This window comes from Triturus cristatus, chromosome 10 (assembly GCF_964204655.1).
Source record: "Triturus cristatus chromosome 10, aTriCri1.1, whole genome shotgun sequence".
Taxonomy (NCBI): Eukaryota; Metazoa; Chordata; class Amphibia; order Caudata; family Salamandridae; genus Triturus; species Triturus cristatus.
The window spans coordinates 1,026,694,101-1,026,721,673 of record NC_140593.1 but is presented as its reverse complement, the minus strand read 5'-3'; the positions used below and the strand labels follow the sequence as shown (position 1 = coordinate 1,026,721,673).

General features: G+C 45.9%; 1 protein-coding gene across 3 annotated transcripts in view; it reads right to left on the bottom strand.

Annotated features, from left to right (window-relative positions):
• The window catches only part of IQCK (IQ motif containing K), a 513,956-nt gene that overhangs the window by 346,646 nt on the left and 139,737 nt on the right, over positions 1–27,573 (bottom strand). For all 3 annotated transcript variants that reach the window (XM_085629065.1, XM_085629066.1, XM_085629067.1), the window contains exon 8: positions 24,479–24,576. In XM_085629065.1, coding sequence (XP_085485191.1) covers positions 24,479–24,576 — 98 coding nt within the window. The remainder of the gene's footprint in view (positions 1–24,478; positions 24,577–27,573) is intronic.

Here is a 27,573-nt window from a genome sequence, read left to right as displayed (position 1 = left end):
GGACCGGAGTGACGCGTGATCCGTTCCTGGCGTTCTGGCCCGCTGGGTGATCTGGCGCTACGAGGAGCAGGTGCGGGCGGCGGACGGGTGGTGGAGGTCCCCCCCTGATCTCCTATCTGCTTTTGCATCCCTCCGGGCTGAGACCTTTCTGCCCCCCGGATTTTGACATCTAGAGGGTCTGTAGCACGTCAAAGGGTGAGAGTGGGAGCCGATCCGGCCTGGCCTCATTGTCGCGCTCCCTGGTGATGACGCAGCGCGTAGAAGGAGGGGACTCTGGTGGTGGCTGCAGCGACTGCCGGGGCGCAACTCTGTAGGCCTCCCTGCTACCCTGCGGGGTCTGAAGGAAGATGGCACTTGGGACTGTTTTCGCTCTCCGGGAGACGCGCTCTGAAGCCCTCGGGCGCCCCCGAGATGATCTATACACGCTGGGAACGCTGGACACGCTGGGACCACAGGAACAAGGCAGAGCAAAAGGCAAGCACACCACTGCCTTTCTCCGAGGCAAAGCAGAAATGCCTCGGAGAAACGCAGCGGCGGTTTCAGATTCGGGGGCGTGTTTCTTTTTCTCTCCTCTTGCCATTGGCAGGAGGAGAGAAAAACCCGCCTAAAAAAGGGCGTTGCTAAAAAGTGGAAAGAACAGCAAGAAACACGCCCCCGAATCTGAAAAAGACGGAGCCTATTTGGAGGGACGGCTCTCTCCTCCAATGGCTGGCCTCCGTTTAGGAAGCCAGCCAATGAAGGAGAAGCAAAAAGAGAGGCGGGCTAAATAGCCACTCTAGGAAACATTAAATCTCCGACTTCCGGTTCTGCCTTCGGCAGACCGGTAGTCCTCGACCTAAAAAGGGGAGGGGGATGCGCAGCCCCCCTGCCCGAGCCTAGTTCAGCCCTGGGAACTCAATCCCCCAGGGCCATTTCTAGAAATAAAGGGGAGGGGCCTACAGGGTTACCCTCCCAAGACACTACTGGCTCAGGGGACCCATTCCCCGAGGCTACATATTTTAAATAAAAGGGAGTGGGCCACATGGCTTCCCTCCCCGAGCCTCTTTAGGCTATGGGGACATCACTAGGGCCTTGCAGTTTGTTGATAAAAGGGGGATCGCGTGATCCCTCTCCCCAAGCCGTTATCTGCCCTGGGTACCCCATCCCCCGGGGCCCAGTGTAATTTTTAGGGGTAGGGGTGCATGCAGCCCTTTCCCCGGACCGATTTTGGCCTTGGGGACCCATCAGTTCGGGCCCGATGTAATTTTCAGGAGGGCACATGGCCCCCTCTCCCCAGTCTGATATTGGCCCCAGGGACCTCATACCCCGGGGCCCTGTCTGATTTTTAGGGGGAGGGCCAAGCGTCCCCCCACCCCAAGCTGATTTCGGCCATGGGGATATCATCTTCCATGGGCCTTAAACTGAAAGGTGGGTGCCCTGGTGAACCACAGAGGGCACACCATACTCTTTTTCGGGGGCCGCGGGGGGAATCGCAAGGTTTCCGTGGCCCCTGCTGGCTCCCCAAATAAAGTGGGAACCAGCATTGCTCCTGCATTTTTTAAATTCCCACCAAGCGGGCTCAAAAACTAAGTTCATTCCCTCAGGCAAGAGCTTTGAAAATGCTCCTGCCCACTGGGAGCTGGCTTTTGATCTGTTTTTCTGCCTGTACTGATGCAGGCAGGGAAACAGATAAAAATATTGCTCCCGCCTGGAGAGAGCAGCATTTGGTGCTGCTACCAGCGGACGGGAGCAATGCCGGCTCCTGCTGTATGTGGGGAGCCGGCTGAGGCCACGGAAGGCTTGGGGTTCCCCCTGTGCTCCCCGAAAAAGAGTATGGTTGGTGTCCTGGGTGGTTTACCAGGGTACCCACCTCTAAGTCTGAGTGCCCTGGGAGATAGTGTCCTCAGGGCTGAAACTGACCAGGGGAAGGGAGCAGCATGCTCCCCTCCCCCTACATATCTCACCTGGCCCGGGGGATGGGGTCCATGGGGCTGATATCTGCCCTGGGAGAGGGGATACTTTAAAAAAATCCATTGCCCTGGGCCTAGAGAGGACCTTGCCTTCTTTAGATATATGTGCGGGCCCTATGCTTTATTTTCTAGTACCAACCTCCTTTTGTGTCATTCCAGCTTTAGTATAGTCACAGTTCCTTGTTGCTGCCCTATTGACTAGATTAGAGTAATTTCAAGTTACATTTTGTAGTTGTGTTTAAGGCTAATATAATTAGCAGAGGTTAGTGTTTTGTTTTGGTTGAGTGCTAGATTTTAGTTGTAGTTTTGGTCATGTACTTCGGTATGCCTTTAAAGTATTATGTGTTTTAATTTAATGTTTTCTAACAGTGTATTATATTTATCTTATTTAACAATTAGTCTTCAGTGATTTGATGTTTAAGACTTTATTTGTGTGGGTATTTTATGTTTTTTTCAATAGTTTTTTGTCAGACTCAATTATGTTTCCCAGTTTTATGATGTATTTTTTAGTTTTTATACTTAATTTGTCGGGCTTTGGATGGTTTCTGAGGACTATGATTTTTTACTGTGGATATATTTTTAAACTTTGAATTTTCACACTTTTGGGGTTTTTTTAAACATTTTTTTTTTTTTTTTTAAGTTTTTTTTTTATTGCAACATTTTCAGCAAAATAACCATCGGGGCAACCGGCACCCCCCTACAATCTCCGAGCACACCCCTCGGTTTAGCAATTCACACAGCCATTTAGCCCATATCCCGGGGGCCGGGCGGCATATATAGACAGTTAAGCAAAGTAACACAACTATCGCCTCATAGCAGTGCCTGGTCCATGCCCCATGGGAGCCTCTGCTTTTCTGTCCAATCAGATTCATTCCCCATCCAACTCGATATAACACTACCCTCCTACCTCAGGAACTCCCCCTTTTAAACATTTTTGTTGATGTATTTTTGGGTTGATTACTTTGAGATCATGGACATCTGCAACTAAACTGTAAGTTATAGTTTATTTTGTTTGCAATGGGTGGGAAATGTTTATTTCTTTGAAAGTTGTTTCTCCTATTGTTATGTATTGTATTTTTTTTCTTGCTAATAGGTTTTAGCTGTTGTGTATTTAAGAAGTGTGGTTTGTTGAGCTCACTCTATATTAATGTATTTATTATTATTTATTTTAGTAATTTTTACTTTTCAATATGACTGGATTTTGTTCTTGATAAAGTGTTAATTTTGGACTGATTTGTAAAAATAATTAAAATAATATTTATAAATAATATAGTTTGGCACATCTTGGTATTTACAGTTGTATTTCTGTTTCAATCCTAAAAGATTCCAGGTATGGAAGGCCTTTGCTGGCAAATGTTTGTACTTTGCATTACCTTATTTGATATATTTCTTTTGTTTGCTTCAATACTGTAGGTTTTATTTGGGTTATAGATTGTTCTATTATAAGTTGTTGGAGCGTTGTTCTTTTTAAAATATTTTTAGAAAGCGTACAGTGACTTAAGTCTAGTGTACATTGGAAGGCATTGTGCTACCTTGCCACTGCGTTGTTTGTTTTGGCTTGTTGTGCCATAATACCATGGTATATGATACTTGGGTTGGCATCTATGACCATAACGGTGCAGTCTGCTAACTCAAATATCTTAAAAAAGTCTCATAGGGGACTTAGTTTGACTTTGTGTGTTTGGATGTAGGGTGATTCTATTATGAGGTTGTAGTGGTTTGCTGCTTCTGTTACTGGGATGTATGCTAGGGTATTTTTTTATTTTATTTTGTAGGCAAATTGGGCGTTTCGTGAGCATTCAACACTTAGAGCTCGATTACGTTTTTGGGGGGGTGGAGCCAGATCCTCCCCGCCGCTGCACAGTGAAACCCGTGGTGAGGCCACCCGCCATATAAGGAGTTTTCTTTTGTCTAGCAGGCTTTTTTTTGGCATTCCCAGGGCGGTGGCCCTAAAAACGGGCACCGCAATGAGAACGCCAAAAAGTTCCTGCACAGCATGGACAAAAAAATCCATGCAGCGAAGGAACTTCTGTGCATGTACACAGGAGGGCACATGTTGTGCCCCCCTGCATGCATCCACAGGGCGCTCGAGCACCGAGCCCCGTTTGTTTCCTCTCTGCCAGGGTTTTCATGGAGGAGGAAACACCATAAAAACCCTGGCGGAGAGGAAATTCCTAATATACTTGGTGGGACTGCAGCAGTCCTGCAAAGCATATGGATGCCTCTACACCACCGCAACACCGCCAGGGAATAGAGGTTACCCGGGCGGCTGTGGCGGGTCTGTGGCAGTCCCACCGCCCTTCTCATAATAGGGCAGTGGAGAGTCCGCCCCTGCACGCCCCATGAGTCTGGCAGTCCGTGGAGAGGCAGACCCATAATCAGCCCTCAAGGGTCCTATTAAGAGTTTGCTGGTCCATTGACCGCCATACCCGAGGTCGGTCCGCCGCGAGCTCGGCAGTCTGACCACCGTATTAAGAGTTCATCTGATTGCACCTTTACAAAGACCATGCTGAACGGATGACACCGCCACCACATCTCCAACTGCCGGGGTCATAGTAGGGGGAAAGCAACTGCCATAGGATGGTACAGAGGAGCTACGCTGCCGTCCATATTACGAGTTGCCTTTTCAACAAGCTGGTCGCGGCGGGGGGACTGCCGTCTAAAAGTCTGGGGAAATGATGCATTTGGAGCGCATACTCACCTAAATCCTGTTCTTTCCAGCAACAGTTGACGTGGATCCCTTTCTCCAGGTCCCCCCTTCACAGCAGCATCTTCACCTTGAGGAATATCACCGTCTGCAGCGTTCTACAGGTAAGTCCTTTTTGTACCATATACCCATTGCTTGGACTGCCGTACTGCAGCAATGGGTAGGTGGTATTTTTCAACATGTATCATGCATATGTGTGCATTCAACACATATGCAGTCGAAATACTCACACCTGCATCAATACATATGGAAAAGTACTCACCACCGCCACAAGACTGACGCAGGAACACCGCGGATACCGCAGTCAACTCGTAATATGGCATTGCAATTTTGCCGGCACTAAGGTCTTCTAGACGCCACAGCCCTGTTCTTTAGGCGGTCGACCGCAAAACTCATAATAATATTCACTGCTTGTTTCAAAGTCAGTTATTGTTTTTTGTAGATAGTAGTAGTAACACTTGGATGTTGTTTGAGTCAGTAGTTTGTGGTATGTTGCACTTTGTTGGATTAAATTGTGTAAACTAAAGGTATGTTTCTCTTCTGGTATTCACTGTGGATTGTGTGTAATTGTGTGAATGGTTGAAGAATATGATTTAAACATGTGGATCTCACCATCCACAAGTTGCTTTTTGTGTAATCTTTGGCAGTTGTTTTTCTGTAGCATAAATTCTTCTTCTTCTATCTTTGTCAGTGTTGTCATACAAAAGGAAGGGTCCCTCTCTATGTGGTAGTTAAATTATCGGAAATATTTATGTCTTCAAAGTTTTTAGGGGCTACAGGGTTTCCTTGGCGGCTTTTTTGGATCTCGCTGTTCAAGTTTAGAATACCGGGGATTTGTCCTGTAAAATAGTCAGAAAACTTTGGTTTGATATTTTTTTTAATAGTTCCTGTCGGTCCTTGAGAACTAGTGCTATTTTCCGTAAGCTCTTATAACACATTTTCTAACTTTGATTTCTTTACATCTGTCGGATGAACATGCTGTCTAACATTTTGTACAGTTGCATTTCCCGGCATAGTTCTCCCATGACATGCATTTGAATAATACTTTTTACATTTCAAGTACATATTTTCACTGCTTGACTAAGTACATCCCATGTGAGTCAATTACACTTTTCCTTTCTGACATTTGTTGTAAGTAACTTTTTCCAACATTATATCTGTGGATTTTAAAATCATATAATAATTATGTGTTTGTAATAACTAAATTTTATAAGTAGAATTAACATTTAAACGTGCTTTAAATTTTTAGTATATTTTATGCTAACAGATTTGATGTCGTTTTATTTAGTAAAAATGTTTGTTGAGGTCTCTGAATTATTCTAATTCGCGCACCTCCGTAAACAGTGTTCTCAACTCGCTAGCCATACTATATTAACTATAACTCATGACCTAAACTAACTATGACAAGTGCCCTCACCATACGCTCATAATTACTCCACATATTACATCACTCATTACACGTTTTATGGCATGACTAATAACACACTGCAACACTTCAAATTACATCATTGACGCCAAAACTATGCATGCAAGGCGACAGTAAGAGTTACTTTAGGGCACAAGTTATAGTTAATGTAGTGCGGCTAGCAAGTTGACAACACTATGTACAGATGTGAGTGAGTTATAATAATTTGGAGTTGGTGCATAAATTATAAATTTAAGTTGTAATTCTCACTAGTATTTCTAATGTTTGTGTAGTTTATGTTTATTTGCATAGAAAGAATAAATAACGTTTTTCTAACTATAACTGTTAACCTTTGTTTTTCTCACTGAATTTTATTGGTTTTAATTTTTTTATTATCAATCATAGTGTACTTTGTTCGAGTGAAGTGTTATAGAGTACAGTGGAGGATAGTGTTGTACAACAAGGTAGTGTCATACTGTACAGTGGAGTATCGTACAGTGGCATGGTGTAATGCGGTATAGAGTAAAGTGGCGTACAGTGGAATAAGAGAGTGGAGTGGCATACTGTGGAGTGCCATAAAGCGGAGTGGCCTAGGGTGGAATAGCGTAGAGTGGAGTGGCGTAAACTGCATTGTCATAGAATGGAGTGGTGTAGAGTGTACTAGCTTATAGTGGAGTGGTAAAACAATATGACTGCTAAATGTACATAAAAAAAGACTACCTACCCATAGAAAACAATAGAAAATACTTAATAAACTTTAAAAATTGCTTTCCTATGTTGGAATAAATGCTATTAAATGTTTAAAAATGTTATCGAATTTGTGACAAATGTAGTAGCGTTAACCTAAAGAAAATATAATAAAAAGTACCAACGTTATTCTTCAGGATACTTTATTTCGTTTCAAACCATCAAAGGAACAAAAGAAAATGGCCATATAATACATACAACAAATTTCGCTTCATTCAATAACTTGGTATATAAATATATAACGAATAAAAACAATAAAATACAATCGCAAAACTTGGCCCCAACAACCATCACAATATGATTTCATTACTGATGTTGTTCTAAAACTAGTCCATCATGTTATAATCTTATGTCTGCAAAAATGTTTACATTTTCCCCAGGTCCTAATGGCTAAAATTCATTATGTATTGAAAAGTGCAAAGTTAAAAAAAGTGATTTTAATGAGAAATAGGCAATAAGTAAAAACTATAAAACATGTATAAATGACGCATAAATACTTAAAAATGGTTGCTCAATACAACACATGCACTGAGGATAGCTGAGTTTACAATACTTTCAAAAACTTCTCCTGCTTGATCCAGATGTTAAACAAGAACCGGCTCACAGAAAAACCAGACCAGATGTATCAGTCATTAATATTCTTTTTTGCTTCTCTAAAATGAAGTGGCCCCAAAGACAAACAGATTTGGCACAACCATTTTCTGCGTGCAGCACAATATTCAGGACATACAAACATCATATGATCAAGGGTCTCAGGATTAATGTCATAAAGGGGCTAACAACCTATTCTAAATCTGATAAACATGGTCTTGGCCAGTGGTGGCGTAATAATGTCCATGTAGCTTTCAAAAGCTTGAATAGGTTTGAATGCCAAGAGCTGCTCGGTAAGGTTGCCCAAAGAGCCCCTACGTGTCTCTTGCCACACCAGGGACCAATAGGTCGATTTTAAAATCTGCTTATTTGCCCTACAAGGTACTTCTGGCAAATTCCACATTCTGATCAAACCCAATTTTTTGCACCAGTCATGTACAAATCTTAACCAAGGAATCTCCATGGCGCGATCCAAATTCATCACATCTCTATATTTGCCTAATTCGGGAGTAATCCAAAGACTAATCCAACATAATTATATTGATCAATTTACAGTATTTAAAAATGTGTTTGTAAAAAAAATCTTGTTTGATAACTAAATATTGTTAACAACTAGTTAAAAAAGCTAAAATATGTCAAATAAAAGTCAAATATATGTCAAATGTTTTGTTTAAAAAGTACAAATATAAAACATTAAAAAATGCTATTATAACAATTAATGTTAACATAATTGGTATGAAAATATAATAGGGAATAGAAATATGTAAAAATTATTAAAATGTAGTATTGTCTGTAAAAAAGTTACTGCTATTTTAAAAATGAAAGTGACTTATAAAATCGTGTCATAATTATTTTTGATAATACAACAATATCACACCCTAACCCACATGGGGGAAAGCTACACACTAGGTTATTTTACTATTCCCAAACCAGTGTAAGGAATAATAGGGAAAGTGCTGGACATTGAAAGGGTTAGATTTACTAGTCACACACCAATCTAAGCCACATTGGAGAAAGTGTTGGACGCGGTAGATTTACTATTCCTACTCCAATCTAAGCTACATTGGGGAAGGTGGTAGGTATTAAAGTGGTTAGAATTACAATTCCCATGCCAACCTAGTCTACACTGAGAAAAGTGTGGACTTTAATGAGGGTATATTTACCATACCCACTCAATTAAAACCATGTTTAATAAAAAAATAAAATACACCAAAAGTAAAAATATATATGTGTTTCAATTTGTTTAAAAAAATAAACAATGTATTAAAAAATATATAAATATTTTGAAATGTACTGAATTGATGATACAATTTAATTTAAATCATTGTATATCATTTACAGTTTTAACAGTATTGCAAACTAATCTTTTCAAATATGTAGATTTATAATACACTTTTTAACATTGCTTAAAAAACATAACCCTACACATTTATTTAAAAAAAATAACAATTAGCATTAAAAGTAAACAATATTTCTCTAAAAAAAACTTCTTAAAAATCAGTTTTTTAATTTTACATTCATTCTATTTTAAAACCTCTTTCAAAAAACAAAATAAAATAAAAACCAACAAAATATTATGAATAGAATAACCTTTTATAAATAAAAACTGAATATGTAATATGAAATATTTCTTAATCTTAAAAAATCTACATTCTAAAAAAAATCCTAATGAACATAAAAAATTCAAAAGTATTACTTTTAAAACAAATTTTCCACCAGATATATAAAGAAATTAATATTACCTTGCCAAATAATTTTTTAGTAACCATTTAAAAAACATATTTTAAAAGAATCCCTACTCATTTCCCCTTTTAACTCTACATCCTGCCACTAAAAATAAGAGAAAGGGGTAGGCGTGGCCAGCGGGCAGGAGATGGAGGATGCTGTTTGCTGAGCTTGGCTTTTATCACCCATATTCCGGCATTATTCTGTGAGAGGAAGCCAGCCGGGCAGCTCCACAGTACTGGCAGTGATAGTGGCTGCGGACACTGATTTCCTGTCTTCTTTCGCCATCCCATTGCTGGAGGCAGCGGGGAGTAGTCAACAAGTGGATGGAGATGAGCTGAAACAGACTGGTAGAGGCAGCGAAGAAACACACAGCTACACTGGTGGCTGTCGAAGCGAAGAAGAATGTACAGCCCCTCTAGAGTGAAGGTTAGACGGAGGACACTCTGCTGCTGGCCTCCTCCACATGCTGGGTGCAGCAGTCCAGTGGCACTTGGCAATGAGGGAGAGATGGAGTCGCTGGAGCGGGACCTGGTGCTGGTGCTCCTGCTTGACTGACAGCTGAGGAGCTAGACAAGGCGAGCGACCTGCAGGGGAGAACTGGTGCCAGCTGGCAGCCCTGTAAGTCTAGGGTGAGTGCGGGTGGGATGCAATACTCAAGAAAAGTGCCCAGCCTATTTCTGGACCTGGTGGAGTGTGCGACTGAGCCTTGCTCCTGAAATGAGAGGCTGTGGGGGGCCGGGGAGTCCTTGGCCTTACGGCATGGTGCGACTGAACTTCCCTGTGACTCCCAGGATGTGGAGCGACATCTCCCCCTCCTTGCTGGAGAGATTATACTGCAGTGCCACACTTGTACACGCAGTGAAACAGCAGGCCTTCTCTGGGGTCCCTCACACATCTCTCACCTCCTGTGCACTGACTAACATGACGTATTTGAGCATCATTGGTGGGGGTTATAGTGCCACTTTTGCTAGTGGCACTAACCAGACACTGTCAATAATGCCGCCTGCGGCATCTTGTGCCCCCTCTCTTGGGCAGGGACAAGCAGCACCAACAGACCTCACAGAGTAAAATAGACAATTCAAAAGGCCTGGCAGTGTGTCAGGTGGGCAGACCCCAGAGACGCCTCAGCGGCCAACAGGTGAGCCACCACTGGACCGCATGTCAACATCATTGATTCTACAGGTGATACAAGACTTCTGCACATCCTGGGAGAGAAAAATCAGGGAGTGTTAGAGGCTGAGGACTCTTATCAAATTATTCTGGACAACACTTACAGGACTCCAGAAAGCAATCTGCCAACTAGAGGCCCGTCTGGAGGATGCTGAAGGGTGTTTACACTGGATGGAACAATATCAGGATCTTTGGCATTGCGGAGGCATCTGAAGGCCCGTCGCCTACGCAATTCATCCTCACTTGGCTGAAATTCTAGGTCCCAGCAGATGAAGATCAGTCTGCTTTCTACTTGAGAGAACTCACAGGTCACTGGCCCAATGCCTGCCACCAGTAGAACCACCACAATCTATGGTCACCTGTATTTTTATCTTTGTGGACTGCGGACTGGATACGGTAATACATTTCACCACCAGGAATCTCTAAAACTTCCCTAGACACATCATTACTGTACACTATTGTCACCAAGTTGGAAAATTCTGTGCTAAAAACAGGACCTACTTTAACTACTTGCCCTAGTTCTCAAAATGGTAATCAACACCATGCCAGCCCTTGCTCAGCTAGCCATTATCTTTTACTCAATCCCAAACCTCCATGAGCAACGTCAAATTTCTAGCCTTTTAACCAGCTTGGACATAATTACCATTTTCACCTCCCTTTGTCCCTGTTGCCATTTCCTTATGCCAATCATGTCCCCATGTAAATACACAAGCTGTAAGATATATTAATGTGCATAATGTCTTCTAATGTATGCATTGTCTTGTATCGCGACTTAATAACAATACAATACAATACAATAAACTTTATTCAATCTATCGAGATAGACCATAAAAGTACAGGATAGTTTAAAAAAGATTTCAGTATAATACATGTGATTAAATATATACGAAGACATGGTTAAAATTTATATATTTACTTTTTTTTTTTAAATCAAAGAACCTCAGATAGCAGCCCGCAATACGTTTCAGTCTACCCGAATTTCCCTGTGAATCGCCAGTCGTCATTTAAAACTAAGTTCAATATGTACAGCAGTAAATAGACAAAGATAAAATTAGTTAACAAGCACATAATATACTGTGAACAGTTCACTTCCCAGACACCGGCCCGCTACTTTATTGGAATACAAAAGCAGGCTATAGCATGGACCGAGGCAATATTCTCGACTCAGTTATCAACCCTAGTAAGATCATCCTATATATGTTCTATAATAAACTGTTCCCTTTTTACCTATGCACTACAAAATATGATGCTATGTAGAGCAATTCTTGCCGACAATCTCTTGCTACTGTTCTATAGATACAATGAAATAAATAAGACTGCTTGATTCAAAAACTGATGAAGTGATAAGGTTTTCTTGCCGCAAGACTCAATAGATTTTTCCTACTTTTCCATGTGTGAGGAAGTATATATTTTAGTGAAGCCATCATTATCACCATCAAATGAGCTTGGGAGTTACATGAGAAAATAACTGAAACGTTGATGGGTGCACAAAATTTGTTGTCCGAAGATTTTGACATAAGTTACTCAGAAAGTGACTTCTTCTAGGCTTTCTCTGCCTTTTAGAGGATTTAGCACTAAATTCTAAACACTGTCTGAAGTAGGGTAAGGAGGGACGGCTGAAATAAACTGCACGATACCAGGGGACAATAACTTTGGCTGGAGTTGTTAGCACCCTCTGGATCTTATCATTAAAGGTGACGACAACCTTCATCAGGAGGGGCTCCAAATCATACAAGTGAGCAAGCAAAAAGGAACAGGGGAAACGTGTGCACCGATGTAGGGAGAGAGAGCCATGGGCACATATGATGCATGCCTGTACATCTATTACTAGCCATTCAGTGCTATGATTGAATAGCTATTGGCATTTGCCAATAAGTGACAAGGTACCCACATGTGAAGGATAGAAAAAAGCTACAAATTAGTAGCATTACTGGTTTCCAGTTGGGACAATTTAATAGCTTCTCTGCATTGAAGGAAATGTGATGTTACATATCAGCTCTTCCATACAAATCCAACAAAGCCAGTTTTCACCTAGTTCAATCGTAGCATTCTTGCAAGTGATTATATAGTTTTGACTCTCATGTTTGAGAGGATTGTCGCGTGAGCCCTTTCGTCAAAGATCATTTTACTAAAGATGCTCTCAAGTCAGGGGAGATGGAGGAAGGTCCCTCTCCTCTCCACCAGTGTGAGCAAAAGCAGGTCTTCCAGTTAATTGCTTAAGAGAGGAATCCTAAACTATTATTGACTTTCATATGGTACCCACTTACAACTTTTCACTGAAAAGAAGAGTACGGTTTGGAAAACACCACATTTCAGATTTTAGAAAGTTCTATAAAATAACTTACTAGACTCGAAGTAGTTTCAGTTTTTTAAAAGCTTTACTGATGTGTGCTAGGTCTGCTTCCACTTCAATATTTTAATTCAGTTTCAATGTGGTGTGAAGCTGAATTTGCCCACATGCTAAGCATATGTCACAAGGCCATACAACGGTCTTCCTAAATAGAGGCACCTTTCAGATATAAAGTTAGAATTCATTGTTGAGGTCACACACAGCAGGACTTTATTTGAAACAGGCTTCATTAAGGTCAAGAATAAGGATCACAAACACAGGATGTGAGGAAATTGTCTCCATTTATTTTTTTGAAAAATGGGCAAAAGACGTGATTCTGTTGCACTCGTATCCCTGTTTTAGGCAAAATAGTCTAAGAATTTTTTTAACCGACCAACTACATAGGACTTGGGTAATTTTCCTCAAACAGCTTTTTAAAAAGCAGCTCAATCGCACATTACTGCATAACTAGTAAATGAGCAACAACAAAATTGAATGCCTAAAAATTGGTACCACAGTAGCATGAAAATGGACCAGATATAGCCTCTTTTTCATTCTTTCATTCTTTATCCTGATATTTCACTTTGTCTGTTTTTAATGCTACGAACGTGAAACAAACTAAAAGTACAGTGATCTTTCAGCGTTATAGACAGTGAAACCTCGATTACACAAAACAGAAGGTGGAGCATATTAATATTAAATAAAAGATACCAAAAATAATGAGCTGTATCACAGTGTGTTCTCTTTAAATATATATCCTCTCGTTCTATTCAATTATATTCTTATTTATTTACACAACTTTCAAGAAAAACTATGTGTATGCATATTGCCATGTATTTATAGTTATAGATTTATAAAGCATACTAGGAACATTCCAAACCTACGAAGATAAATACGGTTTGACAAATGAGACACTTTCTAAACATCTGTTGAACTGCCTGGGTCAGAATGGCTTTTCAAGAAGAGGAAACAAAAATGAAATTGACCTATTCCGAGTCTCTTGTAAGTGCAGATAATGATCATTGTAAAGAATGGCCTAACGTGAAACAAAAGTCGAAGGACAAAATAAAATGGAATATGAAGTCATTGAGCATTTCCTACAGGGTGGGTTCCTACTTCAAGAAAGGAGCTAAAACATGTGGTCTCTTTGAAAATATGATAAAAGCTAATTTTAGATGCTGCTCAATTTTACCTCTTGCAGGAGTTAGATTTGTGATGAAATATTCTAGCACTCCTTTCAAAACTTCTAGATCTCTTGTGCTTAGTCTGTCTGAGCTGCACTGTCTGATGTGAATACCCAGACTGCATTGCGCTCATTTTTGTGTATCAGTTGCCAGCTAATGACTGGAGAAGGCCAGCTCCACGCTATGATTGGTTCAATGCTCACGATTTTAATCTAAACTCCACCTCCTCTCCAGCACAGCCACAACCTTGTAAACTAGGGGGGGCGCTAGGTGGCGCTGGACCAAGATGGCCGCGCTGTTGTGAGGCTCCGGCTGCCCGACCTGCCTACACATGAATTATTTGCCTATGGACCCCTCGCTCTCTGCTTGTGAGCCCGCGTATGCATTGCTGATGCCAGGCTGAACACTCGGCGCGAGTTTCGCGCCGATTGCTACACCCCCTCTGGAGATATTGCGCTGGCTGTGGCCGGGGGGCGGAGCGGCCCTTCCTGCTGGAGGCCCGTGACGGCTGCGGAGACTACGTGAGCCCCGGGTCGCCCACGAGGTGCTGGGCCCGGAGCTCTGCTGGGCGTATGGCGGACTGATCTGGCTGGAGCGGGGGCGGAGAGAGCGAGCCGGCACTCCCGGATGCCTGTCGGGTGAGGAGCATTGCACACGCCTGCTGTCCCGGGCGGGCCCCATCGTGAATGGGAGCTGCAGCGGAGCCGCCCGGGTGCCTGGTGATTCCCGTCCCCCTTCGGGGAGGTTCCTGGGGTCGCCATTACCGGATCGGCGCTGCTGCACCCGCGGAGCGAGGGCTCGCGGATACGACGCTGGATGGGGTGTCCCGGTGTGCCGGCTAATTGATGTGGCCTAGAGGCGCTGTGAGGCGGGGAACGGCGTGGTGTCCAGGTGGTGCGGTGAGCGCTTGACCACGGCTGTGGGGTCACGCACCGGTTGTGGACGAACTGCCATTCGGTCTCCCTGTGCGCGCAGCGGACAGGCTGGGTGATGCGACCGGAGGCCTGTCTGCGGCGCTTTCGAGAAATGCACGGATTATCTGGTCTGTCTCCGGTGGTTGCTTCGCCGCGCCGGACCGCCGGACCCTGCGCCCTGCAGGTCCGAGGGACCATTGCCTGGGAGTCTGCCCTTGGCGTGTGGAGCGGCGGATGCTGATGACACTGGAATACATGAGTGTTGCTGCTGGCGGGCTGCTGGTGCTTCAGTGGCGACTGGCTGCTGGGCGGCGACTGTGAGTTACCTGTGCTTTGTGGATCCACGGTGGAGTGGCGCTATGGGGAAGACAGACGCGCGGCAGTCTAAACTGCTCTTCGAACAAAAGAAGGCGGCCACTCGCTCCTCCACTGACGAGGTGGGCGAGCCTGGTCCGTCGCAGACGACTCCGTCTGAGCCCAACCGCAGCGACGAACTTAAAACTATGCTCATAGCGATGCAACAGAGCCTCAACGCCCTCTCCGGGAAAATGGACACTATGAACACCCGGTTTGACTTCTTGGTGCTGAAGGTGGACAAACACGAGGAGCAGCTCAAGGAGGCGGAGAAACGGATCTCGGCCACCGAGGATACCTCTGCCGCGATGGCCACTCAGATGTCGCAAATGGACAAGCTGCTAAAAGTGATTGCCGCCAAACACGAGGACTTAGAAGCGCGCAGCCGCAGGAATAACATTCGCCTGATAGGTATTCCGGAGACCACGGCCACGGGGCGCATGGAGGACTACGTTGAGCGGCTGCTGACCTTCGCTCTAGGGGCATCCTCCTTCTCGGCGAACCTCATAGTAGAACGCGCGCATAGATCGTTGGGTCCTCGACCACCAGTGGGTGCTCCGCCTAGACCCATCGTTTCCAGACTGCTGAATTATCGCGACCGCGACGCAGCCTTGAGGAGGGCTCGAGACATCCCGGACTTGCAATACGAAGGCAACTCATTCTCCATTTATCCCGACTTCACCATGGCGGTGCAAGAAGCAAGGCGGAAATACATCCAGGTGAAGCAAAAGTTGCGCAAAGAAAACATTGAATACGCCCTGCTCTACCCAGCTAAGCTGCGGATCAAACACCGCGACCGCACGATACTCTGCACAAACCCACAGCAGGCTGCGGAGTTCCTGGGATCTCTCCGCTGTACCTCCCCCGATCATGCCAACAAGGGGTCCCGCGTCGGCCCACGGTCTCCCCCGGGGGACGACTGACCAATGCTGCCCGCAGCCGCGGGTGGCGACGGCCCGTCTTGAGGAGGGCTGTTGGCACACTGTTGCGCTGCTAGGATGGACAGCCCCTTAGACATGCTTTGATGGCCTGATTATGTCCGAAGATGGCACTGCTCTTGCTGCACGTCTCGCCTGCGGCGGAGGGGAGACGCTCCTGTGCCTGTGCTGCCACCGTCAGATAAGTGACTATGCCTGGTGTCGAACTGTGTGATGTGTGTGGGTCTGGTTGCTGCTGCGCTAGTGTGCCACCTTTACTGTTCATGGTTTTGCTGCCCAGACCTACGGGAACCCTTGGAGTGAGCTTGCAGGGGTCTTCCCTCTTCAGGTTGGGCACCCTCCACCCTGGGTCTCCTCCACCTCAGATCCACAGGAGAGGCCTAGGTAGTTCCGCGGTTCGGCGGGACGCGAGGGTTTGAGAGGCACGCCAGCGCCCCCCTAAGGGCGGTCCCCTGTACCCACGTATAATAAGGTTACAAGATTTTGGTACTTGATCTGTTTCAAGGTCGCATATGTTTAAGGTTACAAGGGAGGAGGGAGGGTTCTGGGATTCCGGCGCGATTGGGGGCGCTGTTGTGGGAGAGGTGGGAGGGGGGGTTACCGCTGGGAAGACCTCACGGGAAATCGAGAGATGTCTGTTGTGCACAGAGCCCTGAAATGTCTGTGGGTATAAGCTACGCTACACTGCTGACATCATGTCCGTTTTTCACTACTAGGCCCGGGTGGTTGCTCTGCCATGGTCGTGGTCTGGGGAGTCATTCATCTTTGCAGTGTCTCATGCCTTATGGGAGAGACTCCTAGAGCTATGATCAAGCTTCTGTCATGGAATGCGCGATCCCAGGAAGAAAAGACAGATCCTTTCTTACCTTGATAGACATGACATTAGTATAGCTGCCCTCCAGGAAACGCACACTGATCCCCGCTGCCCCCCGGCCTTTGGGAACAAGTGGGCTGCCCACCGGGTGTTTTCGGCATATTCCACATACGCAAGAGGCACGGCCATCCTGATCAAGCGAGGGACGCCCTTCAGATGTAGTGGGATGAGGAGCGATGGTGACGGCATATACTGCATGATGTGGGGCACTCTGGGAACGCACTCTGTGATCATTGTTAGCTATTACGGCCCCAACACGGACAGCCCTGACGTCCTGAACGTTTTGTGGGGGAAGATATTGGAGGTGGGCGCCACTCATGTGCTATGGGCAGGAGATTTTAACACTGTCAGTGATCCTGCCAATGACCGGTCTACACACTTGCCCCACCATTACACGCGTAGCCAGGGGGCGCTGCGGGGTCTAATTGAAGGCGAGGGACTAGTGGATTTGTGGAGACACAGGCATGCAGCGACAAGGGAGGGGACCTTCCACTCAACCATACATGCCTCATGGTCAAGGTTGGATTACTGGCTGGGGTCTAGGGGGGTCTGCACCTGGGTGCGGGCGATCGATCACCTGGCCCGCACACTATCTGACCACTCTCCGGTCTGCCTCACTCTGACTATCCCGGGCTCCTTGGCGGGCTCCAGAAGTTGGCGACTAGCGCCGGAAGCACTACTAGACGAGGTCTTTAAGACAGAACTGGGGGAAGCTATAACCGACTTCTTTGACAGGAACAAGGGGACGGTGCAGCGAGTAGGCACGCTTTGGGAAGCATTCAAAGTGACCATACGGGGCGTCTGTATGGCCAAGAACTTCGGGGTGCTGAGGGATATCCGTCGACGGCTCCGTCGACTGGAGGATGACCTTAAAAGGTTGGAAGCAGACATCTGGCGGCGGGGCGACGGGGAGGGGAGAGCCAAACTGAAGGATCTGATGACAGAATACGCTGATACAGCTGACAGGGAGATGAAGTTCAGGGGAAGTATGCTCAGGCGAGGCGATACGGGGAGAGCGGCAGGCCCGGCAGGGCCTTGGCGCAGGACATCCGTCTGCCGAGACATGCCAACCACGTTCTGGAGGTGGAGGATAGGGAGGGCAACACCCACAAAGATGGGGACTTGATTCTACAGACCTTCACCGATTTCTATGCTGACCTATATCGCTCCAAAGGCATCAACGAAGCGGACCTCCCCCCTTTTTTTAGTGACATTACTCTGGGGTATCTAGCTGATCACCAGAGAGAATTCCTTTGCGCGCCATTCACCAATGATGAACTGAGGGAAGCTGTTTTCCAGTTGAGATCCGGGAAGGCGCCAGGGCCCGATGGCCTCCCGAGCGACTTTTATAAGCAGTATTTTGATCTGCTTGGCCCCATCCTGCAGGCGGTTTATGCGGAGGCTCTGGAGACGCAGGAGCTACTGCCTACAATGAGAGACGCCCTAATTATATCAATCCTGAAGCCGGGCAAGCTGCCCGACAGATGCGACTCGTATCGGCCCCTGTCCCTTATAAACGTGGACAGCAAAATACTTACCAAGCTGCTGGCCAATCGGTTGAACCTCCTGATGGATGGGCTGATCCTGCCAGACCAAACGGGATTTATTCCCGGGAGGTCTAAGTCCCACAGCCTTCGTAGGCTCTTCTCGATCATACAGCAGGTGGACCCGCAGTTGCCCCTGGCGGCTGTGTTTCTGGACGCCACCAAGGCGTTTGACTCTATAGAGTGGGCATACCTGCACGCCGTCCTGCGCAACATGGGATTCCCGGTGGGTTTCTCGGCTTGGATACAACTTCTCTATGCTGCCCCGGCGGCTAGGGTACAAATCAACGGTCTTGTCTCTAGACCCTTCCTGCTGACACGCGGCACTAGGCAAGGCTGCCCGTTATCGCCGCTGTTGTTCGCTCTGGCGATGGAGCAGCTAGCTGCGAAGGTGCGCCAATACCATCAGGAAAAGGCGCTGCGATGCCTGCTGTGCCCCATCTTAATCTCGCTTTATGCCGATGATGTCACCCTCTATGTCAAGGACCCGAAACACAATCTGAACCCGCTGTTGCGGGAGTTCGTCCGCTTTGGTGGGCTGTCTGGCGTACGGATCAACTGGGTGAAGTCTCAAATACTCCCGCTCACTCCGGCGGTGGTACCCTTTGAGCTGGACTTTACGCTGGAGTGGTGCACTGACACTGTCCGATACCTTGGGGTGAATGTTGCTCTGGACCGAGAGGAAGTGCTTCGTGACAACTATGGGCGTGCCATGGACTCGCTCTCTGACACGATCACTCGATGGATAGCCATGCCTCTCTCAATCGCAGACCGGATATCGTTAGTTAAGATGGTGGTATTACCAAAACGCCTTTACTTCTTCCTGAACATACCCTACTTCCCGGGTCGCCCTTTCTTTTCCACGCTGCACACGGCTCTCTTGCGCCTTGTGTGGGGCGGCAAACAGCCACGGATACGGTGGGACACCTTGGCCAGCCCGTACTCGGATGGAGGCCTCGAACTGCCTAACTTTGAATTGTATTATATGTGCGCTCAGGCGCACTATGCCCATTACTGGTTCAAGGGGCCGAAATACACGGCCCACATGGCTGTGGAGCACTGGCTGGCTGACCCTGTCCCGCTGGAGGGGGCGCTCCTGCAGCACACCTCGACGCGAGTGTGGGAACCCACAACCATAGACTGTACGGTGCGGGCTTGGGGTTGAATTGCGAATAAACTGCAGGCCCCAGTGATCTATTCCCCCCGGATGCCGCTGGTATATCACCCCCAGTTGTCCCTCCTTCGGGAGGGCATCTTCCACAAACTTCAGAAACGGCGGGGGATCAGCACGTGGGGAGACATCTACCCTAACGGGACGTTTATCACCCTCCAGCAGCTATGTCAAGAACCTCCCCCTGATGCTATGGAAACCTTCTTATATGCACGCTTGCGGGAGGGAATGCGAGCCTGCACCCCGGGGTACCCGCAGGAGCCGCCGGTGCTCCCCCAGATCCATCTCCTCTTGGGGGCACAGACTGCGTCCCACTTGGTCTCCACTCTTTATAAATCGCTATACGCTGAAATTAGGGCGCCACAGGGTGCTGCCCGAGCTCGTTGGTCCCAGGACCTGGGACAGGAAATCTCGGACCAGGAGTGACACTATTGTTGCGCGCAGACGGAGAGGGTGTCCGCGAGCGCCCGGCTGCGCATCACGCACTGTGCAGAGATACTATTATACGCCTGCTCGTCTGAAGCAGTTTGGGCTGCGGGCTGATGCCAGGTGCGACAGGTGCCGAGCGGACGGGGCCGGCGTGCTGCATCTGGCCTGGAGTTGCCCGGCCCTACACGATTATTGGACACAGGTCTTTGATGCCGTGGGGAAGATGCTGGGGACCCCACTGCCGCTGTCTCCACTGATGGGCGTATTGGGTTACACTGAGAAGCTCCCCGTGGCCTATAGGAGGTTTGCCTCTATCTGTTTCCTTCTTGCCAAATGGAGGGTGGCTTGCCAGTGGGGCAGAGGGAGGGCGCCGAAATTCAAGGATTGGTTGCAGACAATGATTTTTTGGCAGGACCAGCTTGCCCTGTACTCTGATCTCCTGCCATCGGCATCCCGGCCCCGGGACATATGGGGTCCCTTGAAGTCATACTTGCTGTCGAACCCGCTGCTGCCGGGCGAGCCTGCTCCCCCCTTCCCCCCACGGCTAGGACTGGGCTCTAGCACTCTAGGCGCTTAAGGAGGCGATGCGGAATGTTGGCTTTCTTTTGGATTACTCTCACTGTGAGGTTAGCGAGGCGGGGTTTATTTAGGTTGTTTTGTTCCGTTGTTAATGCTGCAATTCCTGGCGGGCTATTATGTTGTATATGTACGATCACTGTGACGCGGCCGACCCGTATCGGGTTGTAGGCGAACCGCTGTGTACACCACCGCCTTTCACTTCTTATAACACGCTGCCGGCCACTTGTGGTTGTAGGCATTATGCTGTGTACTGCTATCATATGCTGAATAAAGGTTTTTGAAATTTAAAAAAAAAAGAAAAAAACAACCTTGTTAACTAGCAAGTATTCAGTATAAGATTTAGCTTTGCCAGATTCTATAGTGCTCTGTTATTAAGAATTCGTCTTAAGAGTAGCAATAAAAGACTAGGCACATTGAGAGTAGTAATAAAAGACTAGGCCCTTCTGTCTTCACATAAAATATGATGATTTGAGTAGCTCATAGTAATTGCTAGAAATTGGGATTTTGGTTGGCAGAGGTATGCACTCTATCCAAACAGAAAACAGAATCCTAGTCAGGGTAAGTCAGATACAAACTTTAAATTAACCGGTGCTCACCCTCTGCTAGCTTGGCACAAAGCAGGCAGGTCTAACTTAAGAAGAAATGTGAAAAGTGTTTGTGCAATTCTACACACAGTAACAGAATAAAAACACCACAAAAAGACTCCACACCAGTTTAGAAAACTAGATATGATTTTTATAATTCAAACAAGACCAAAAAGACAAAAATCCAATTAGTACAAGTCGAAACATGAATTTTTAAAGATTATAAGGAAAAATAGCGCCTGAAGCACTACGTGCTTATGGGGGTTAACAGGTCGCTCTGGACCGGGGGCAAAGTCAAGAGTTCAGGCTGACCGCAATAGAGTGCGGGGCAGAGGCAGGAGTCACGCAAGGCCTGCTGAACAAAGTACATTGATCCTTGTCGCAATAGAGTGATTCGGCATGCAGCCGAGTGATGTGGTGGTGTCTATCCCGCAGTCAAGGTGATGCGTTGATTTTCGTAACGTTGTGGTGGAGAGGCATCAGTTCCGATGACAATGTACTGAGCCGAGAGGCGTTGGTTCTGTAGAATATGTGACAGGTTTCTCCACACAGTCAAGGGGATACGTCAAACTTCCTACACTGCAGCGGTGGAGACGCGGGGGTTCCAATGCATCAGTTCTTTAGGTGAAGCGCTTGTTCCGAGTGCGATGGCCGATTCTGCTCCACAACAGGGTCGATGCACCGGTTCTACTACAGTCAGACAGGAGATGCATCAATTTTACTGTCGCAAGCACCTGGGTCCACTTCAAATGGACCAGGCACAGGAGCAGATGGTGAGACTTTGATATTGCTGAGCCTCAGGAAGTAGGAGGCAAGCCAACTAGGCCTTGGAGATCACTCTGGGTTCAAGGCAGAGTCCAGCTCTTCCAAGAAGGGTCAGACAGCAGCAGGGCAGCACAACAGAAATGCAGTTCTTCCAGAGAAGCAATTCATCAGAGTGACAGTCCTTGTAGCAGCAGAGCAGTTATTCTGACAGAGGTTCTTTAAAGGTCCAGAAGTGTCTTAATTTCAGAGACCCTTTACTTATATCCAGTTGTGCCTTTAAAATGGTGGGTGACTTCAAATAGGGGTCTTTGAAGGGCACAAAGTTTCTTTCTTTCTTGCCCTGGCTCCAGACTCACTACATGGGGGTAATCAGCCCTTTGTGTGGGGACAGTGTACTGCCCATTCAAGTGTAAGTACCAGCTCCTCCCTCCAACCCTGCCCAGGATGATCCATCAGGATGCAACAACCGACTCAGCTTCGACACCCCCACCCGAAGCCTCCGCTCAGCCAACCTCACCCTCGCCACAGTCCCCCGCATCAGGAAAACCACCGCCGGCGTCAGATCCTTCTCCTACCTCGCCGCCAAGACCTGGAACACTCTCCCCACCATCCTACGACAGACCCAGGACCTGCTGGCCTTCAGAAGACTCCTCAAGACCTGGCTCTTCGATCAGTAGCGGCCCCCCTCCCCAGCGCCTTGAGACCCTCTCGGGTATGTAGCGTGCTTTACAAATGCAGTGATTGATTGATTGATTGATTGATTTATGCGGATGGACACACCTAACCTTCCTTTGTGTGTGGCTGTCTAGAGGGAATGCACAAAGTCAAGCTGTCATCCAACCCAGACATGTATTAGAGACAGGCTACAGACACACAGAGCTTTAAGAGCAGAGAAATGCCAACTTTCTAAAAGTGGCATTTCTTAAATAGTAATGTTAAATCCAACTTTGCCTGCAAAGAGGATTTATCATTACCATTCCAATGACATGAAACTTGACAGAGCAACTACTTCTTTCACAATCAGGAATTACAGCTTAAAAGTCTAAAAATGAATTATGAATGTTAACCTATGAGAGGAGTAGGCCTCACGGTAGTGAAAAACAAATGTAGGTATTTTTCATTACCAGGACATGCAAAACTAAAAAAGTACATGCTCTACCTTTTACTTACACCGCACCCTGCCCTATGGGCTACCTAGGGCCTACCTTAGGGGTGACTTATGTGTAATAAAAGGAGAGCTAAAGGCTTGGCAAGGGGTTTTAAATGCCAAGTCAACATGTCAGTAAAACTGCACATATAGGCTCTGCAGTGGCAGGCCTGAGACATACTTAAAGGGCTACTTGTTTGGGTGGCACAATCAGTGCTGCAGGCCCACTAGTAGCATTTAATGTATTGGCCCTGGGCGCATGTAGTGCACTTTACTAGGGACTTATATGTAAATTGAATATGCCGATTGTGGATAAGCCAATGTTACCACATTTTAGGGAGACAGCACATGCAATTTCGCACAGGTTAGCCGTGATAAAATGCCCAGAGTCCCAAGGCCAGCAATACAAGGTCAGAAAGAGCGGAGGAGGAAGGCAAAATGTTTAAGAGGACCATTTTCCAACAGTAATAAATAAAATAAAAACAAGGGATATAATGTCAGCCATAATTGTAGCTTGACTGACATAAATGAGGGAATACTAAAATTACTATTTGTGACCATACAACATAATAGAAATAGAAGAACCATAATATCCCCTGCAGTCTCCAGTTTTAGAATTAGGACCTAGGATGGTAGCTACATAACAGCCATAAAATAAACAAATGAACAAGAACTGGATGGAAAATACCACACAAGCCACAGTTAACAGGGAATGAAGATCAATTAGACTAGCAACATGATTTCAACTGTTTATCACAGCCTGGAGACAAGACAAATATGACAAAATAACAGAAATACCACTGAAAAATGCCAAAATCCCTCAACTTTGTGCATCTTTGTGTTTGGGTGAATATAGCAACTAGAGGTGTAAAATACAGCCACCTCCAAAGTAAAGCAAAATACAAAGGTCTCATAAGCTTTATCTTGAAAAATATCTTGAAATGGCCAAGATTGTCAATCTGAGGCTAAAAATACATATTCAAAATATAATCCAGTTCAGTACGTATCTTTTAATTTCGTTTGAAATATTGATTTGTCATTTTAGTTGTCCCCTTCTTCTGTGAAGGCATGCTCCCTTGCATCTACTAAAAGTATACTGAATAGTTTCCATATTATAAGGCTGTCTAGTCTTGAGTCTGCTGGCCACTGAGGTCATTTACCCTGCCAAAGAAAAGGTGGCAAACCTTAACCTGTGGAGGAGGAACCTAGGTCTGATAAGGTTCATCTATTTAAAGGAAATGGTACTTAACAGCAAACCAAAGGGAAAACCCTGAAGAAATTAACAAAGGCAGCAGTCAGATTGTACAGAAAGGGACTATTATGAGCCAAAAAACATTGCTTAACATCGTACAACGTAACATGTAATTACCTCAAAACATTTTTGCCTGTAAGCCTCCCTTAGCATTTCATCCATTCCTGGAAGGAGAATTGGAAATATAAAGGTTTCCAGATATTCTCGAGTGGGACCTGAAAAATGAATGTTTTAGGTTAAACATACTTATAACTCAAACTTTTTGTACTCAAAGAAAAAGAAACATTTAACAATCATCTAGTTTGTCAGGAAATGATACACTGCCAACATACACATTCACTAATAAAGACATTGTCAGAATACTTTCTGTAAAAGTCTAAATATGCAACAGAAGACATTTTAACTGCTGAGTCCACATAGAATACATATAAGACCGATACATGTGCACCAAATTAAAGACCCTGACAAAAACATAGAACATCTGAATTTGGTAATAAACCCAGTGTACAAACAAACTTCCAAGACCTCAACATTAAAAGACCACATGATAAGCAGAAAACAAATCTCGTACTTTTTGGCTTAGAGCCCAGGTTCTCCTAGTTCATAGGACTTTTAACATTTCCAACTGTTGTGTATCCTTGAATTGCGGTGGGAGGATGAGAAACTTACAAACTATGCTTGTATGATGAAAAGGATTCAAGCATGCACAGTTCGGTCACAAGGTGCTGAAAGAGCCAGCGCCCTGAGCCAGAATGATATCACCCACGCTTGCATCACATCATTTCTGAATTATGAAATCAACAAAGTTCATCTTTTCTATAGCAGAACCATTAGTCCCATAGCAGAACCAGGAATAATGGGAAGTCAGCTATAAGAAACTGAGTTGTTGGTTGACTGGGGTGCAAGCCCTGGTCAAGCAGCAACCACAATCCTTGTCAGGGTAAGGCTCAAACAAACCCCAAATTAACCTGTGCTCACCCCCTTAGTAGCTTGCAACAGAGCAATTGAGGCTTAACTTACAGACAATGTGTAAAGTATTTGTCAACACTTCAAACAGTAAAACCAGTGAAAACACACAACAAAAGTAGCCCACAACAGAGTTCGAAAAATAAAGTAATTTGTAATAAACAAAACCAAAATGACAAAAATCCAATTAGTACAACTGGAGATATTGAGTTTTAAAGCTTATAGTGAAAAATAGCACCAAAAAGCACAAAGAGCTATTGCGGATATCTGGTCGTGCCGGACCAGGACAAAGTCACAAGTTCAGGCCGACCGTGAAGAAGTGTGTGCTGGCCACAGAGACCCAGTTAGGCCCACTGAACAGAGTACCTTTAATGCTGGTTCCAGAGCGATGCATGGAGCGAGGTCGGAGATGCGACACGCGGCCAAAGCAATGTGTCGGTCCCAGGATGAGGCAAGGCTGTGGTACAAGGTGCTGTTGCATAGTCATGGAGGATCCCGTCGATGGGAGTTGCAGTGCGTAGCCCAGGGTAGGGGATGCGGCACACAGCTGGCGATGTGCTGGTTCCAAGGAACTGTGAGGCTGCGATGCGGATTCCGTTGGTGAGGCTGCCGTCGACGAGAGATGCGAGAAGCTGGGCTGTGGAGGAACCGCACCACCATGGCCATTTGTCAGCTCCGAGAAGCTGCAGTGGGAGATGCAGTGGGAGATGCAGGTCTTTGCAAAGTGCCCAATCCAAGCAGCAGTGATGATGCACCAGTTCTGGTCGCAGATGCATCGCTCAGCAAAGAAGATGTGTTGGTTCCGCTTGCAAGCACATTAGGCCCACTTCCAAGGGAACAGGACTGGGGTGGCACCACTTGGCATGGCAGACGCCCAGAAGGCACAGTCCAAGTGCAGGTGTAAGATGGTTGGAAGCATGTTATGTTGCTGAGGCTTCAGATCAGGAGACCAACCAACTAGCCCTTGGAGTCACTCTGGGTTCTGGGTTCAAGAGATGCAGGTCCAGTCCTTCTCACCCAGGCAAGAGGGCAGCAGACACCAGATTAGCACAGCAAAGCAGGAGTTTAGCGGAGTACCAGTTCTTAAGCAGCACAGCAGTCCTTCTTCCTGGTAGAGTATCCACAGGCCTAGAAATGTACTGAAGTGGTGGTGGCTGAGATACTTTTTGTATGCACAGTTGTGCCTTTGAAGTGGGAAGAAGCTTCTAGTGGCATGCCTTTGAACTGCACAGATGCCCTGCCGCCCCTGCCCTTGCTCCAGACTAATTACAGGGGGTATGCTGCCCTTTGTGTGGGGATAGGAGACAGCCTATTCATGTGTAAGTGAGGCTGGGTCCATTGTCTGCAGCTGTCTAGGAAGAATACACAAAGCTCAACTGCCAACTACACCCAGCCATGTGACCAGAGACAAGAAAATGCCAACTTTCTAGAAGTGCATTTTCAGAATTGTAATTCAAAATCCGACTTCACCATAAATTAGAATTTTAAATTAAGATTCCAGAGACACCAAACTTGAACTTGTTATATCTTCCCAATTGGAAATTACAATTATAAAATGTAATAAGGTAATCCCATTGTTATCCAATGGGAGATATAGGCCTTGCAGTAGTGAATAACACATTTAAGAGTTTTTCATTACCAAGACATGCAAAACTTAAAAGTACATGTCCTGCTTTTCAAATACATTGCACCATGCCCTCTGGGCTGTCCAGCGCCTTCCCTAGGGCTGACATATGTATTAAAAAGGAAGGTTTGGGCCTGGCAAACGGTTTATTTTGCGAGGTCTAAACGGCTGTTTAAACTGCACACACGGGCTCTGCAATGGCAGGCCTGGGACATGTCTGAAGAGCTACTTAAGTGCATGGCATAATCAGTGCCCCAGGCCAACTAGTAGCATGTAATTTACAGGCCCTGGGCATGTATAGTACCACTTTACTAGGGACGCATAAGTAAATTAAATATGCCAATTGACTATAAGCCAATTCTACCACGTTTTGAAGAAGAGAGCACAAGCACTGTTTAGCAGTGGTATAGTACAAAGAGTCCTAAATGCAACAAAACGAATCCAGCAGAAAGGGAGAAGGAAGGCAAAAGGTTTGGGGTTGGACGCGGCAGAAAGGGACAATTCCAACATCAGTGATATTGGAGGTTCTCTATAAACAATATTAGGACTATCGATTAAAATGCATAAAGAATGAGGGAAGCAATGACAATGTCAGCCATTTGAAGACGGGTAATGTTTCCCA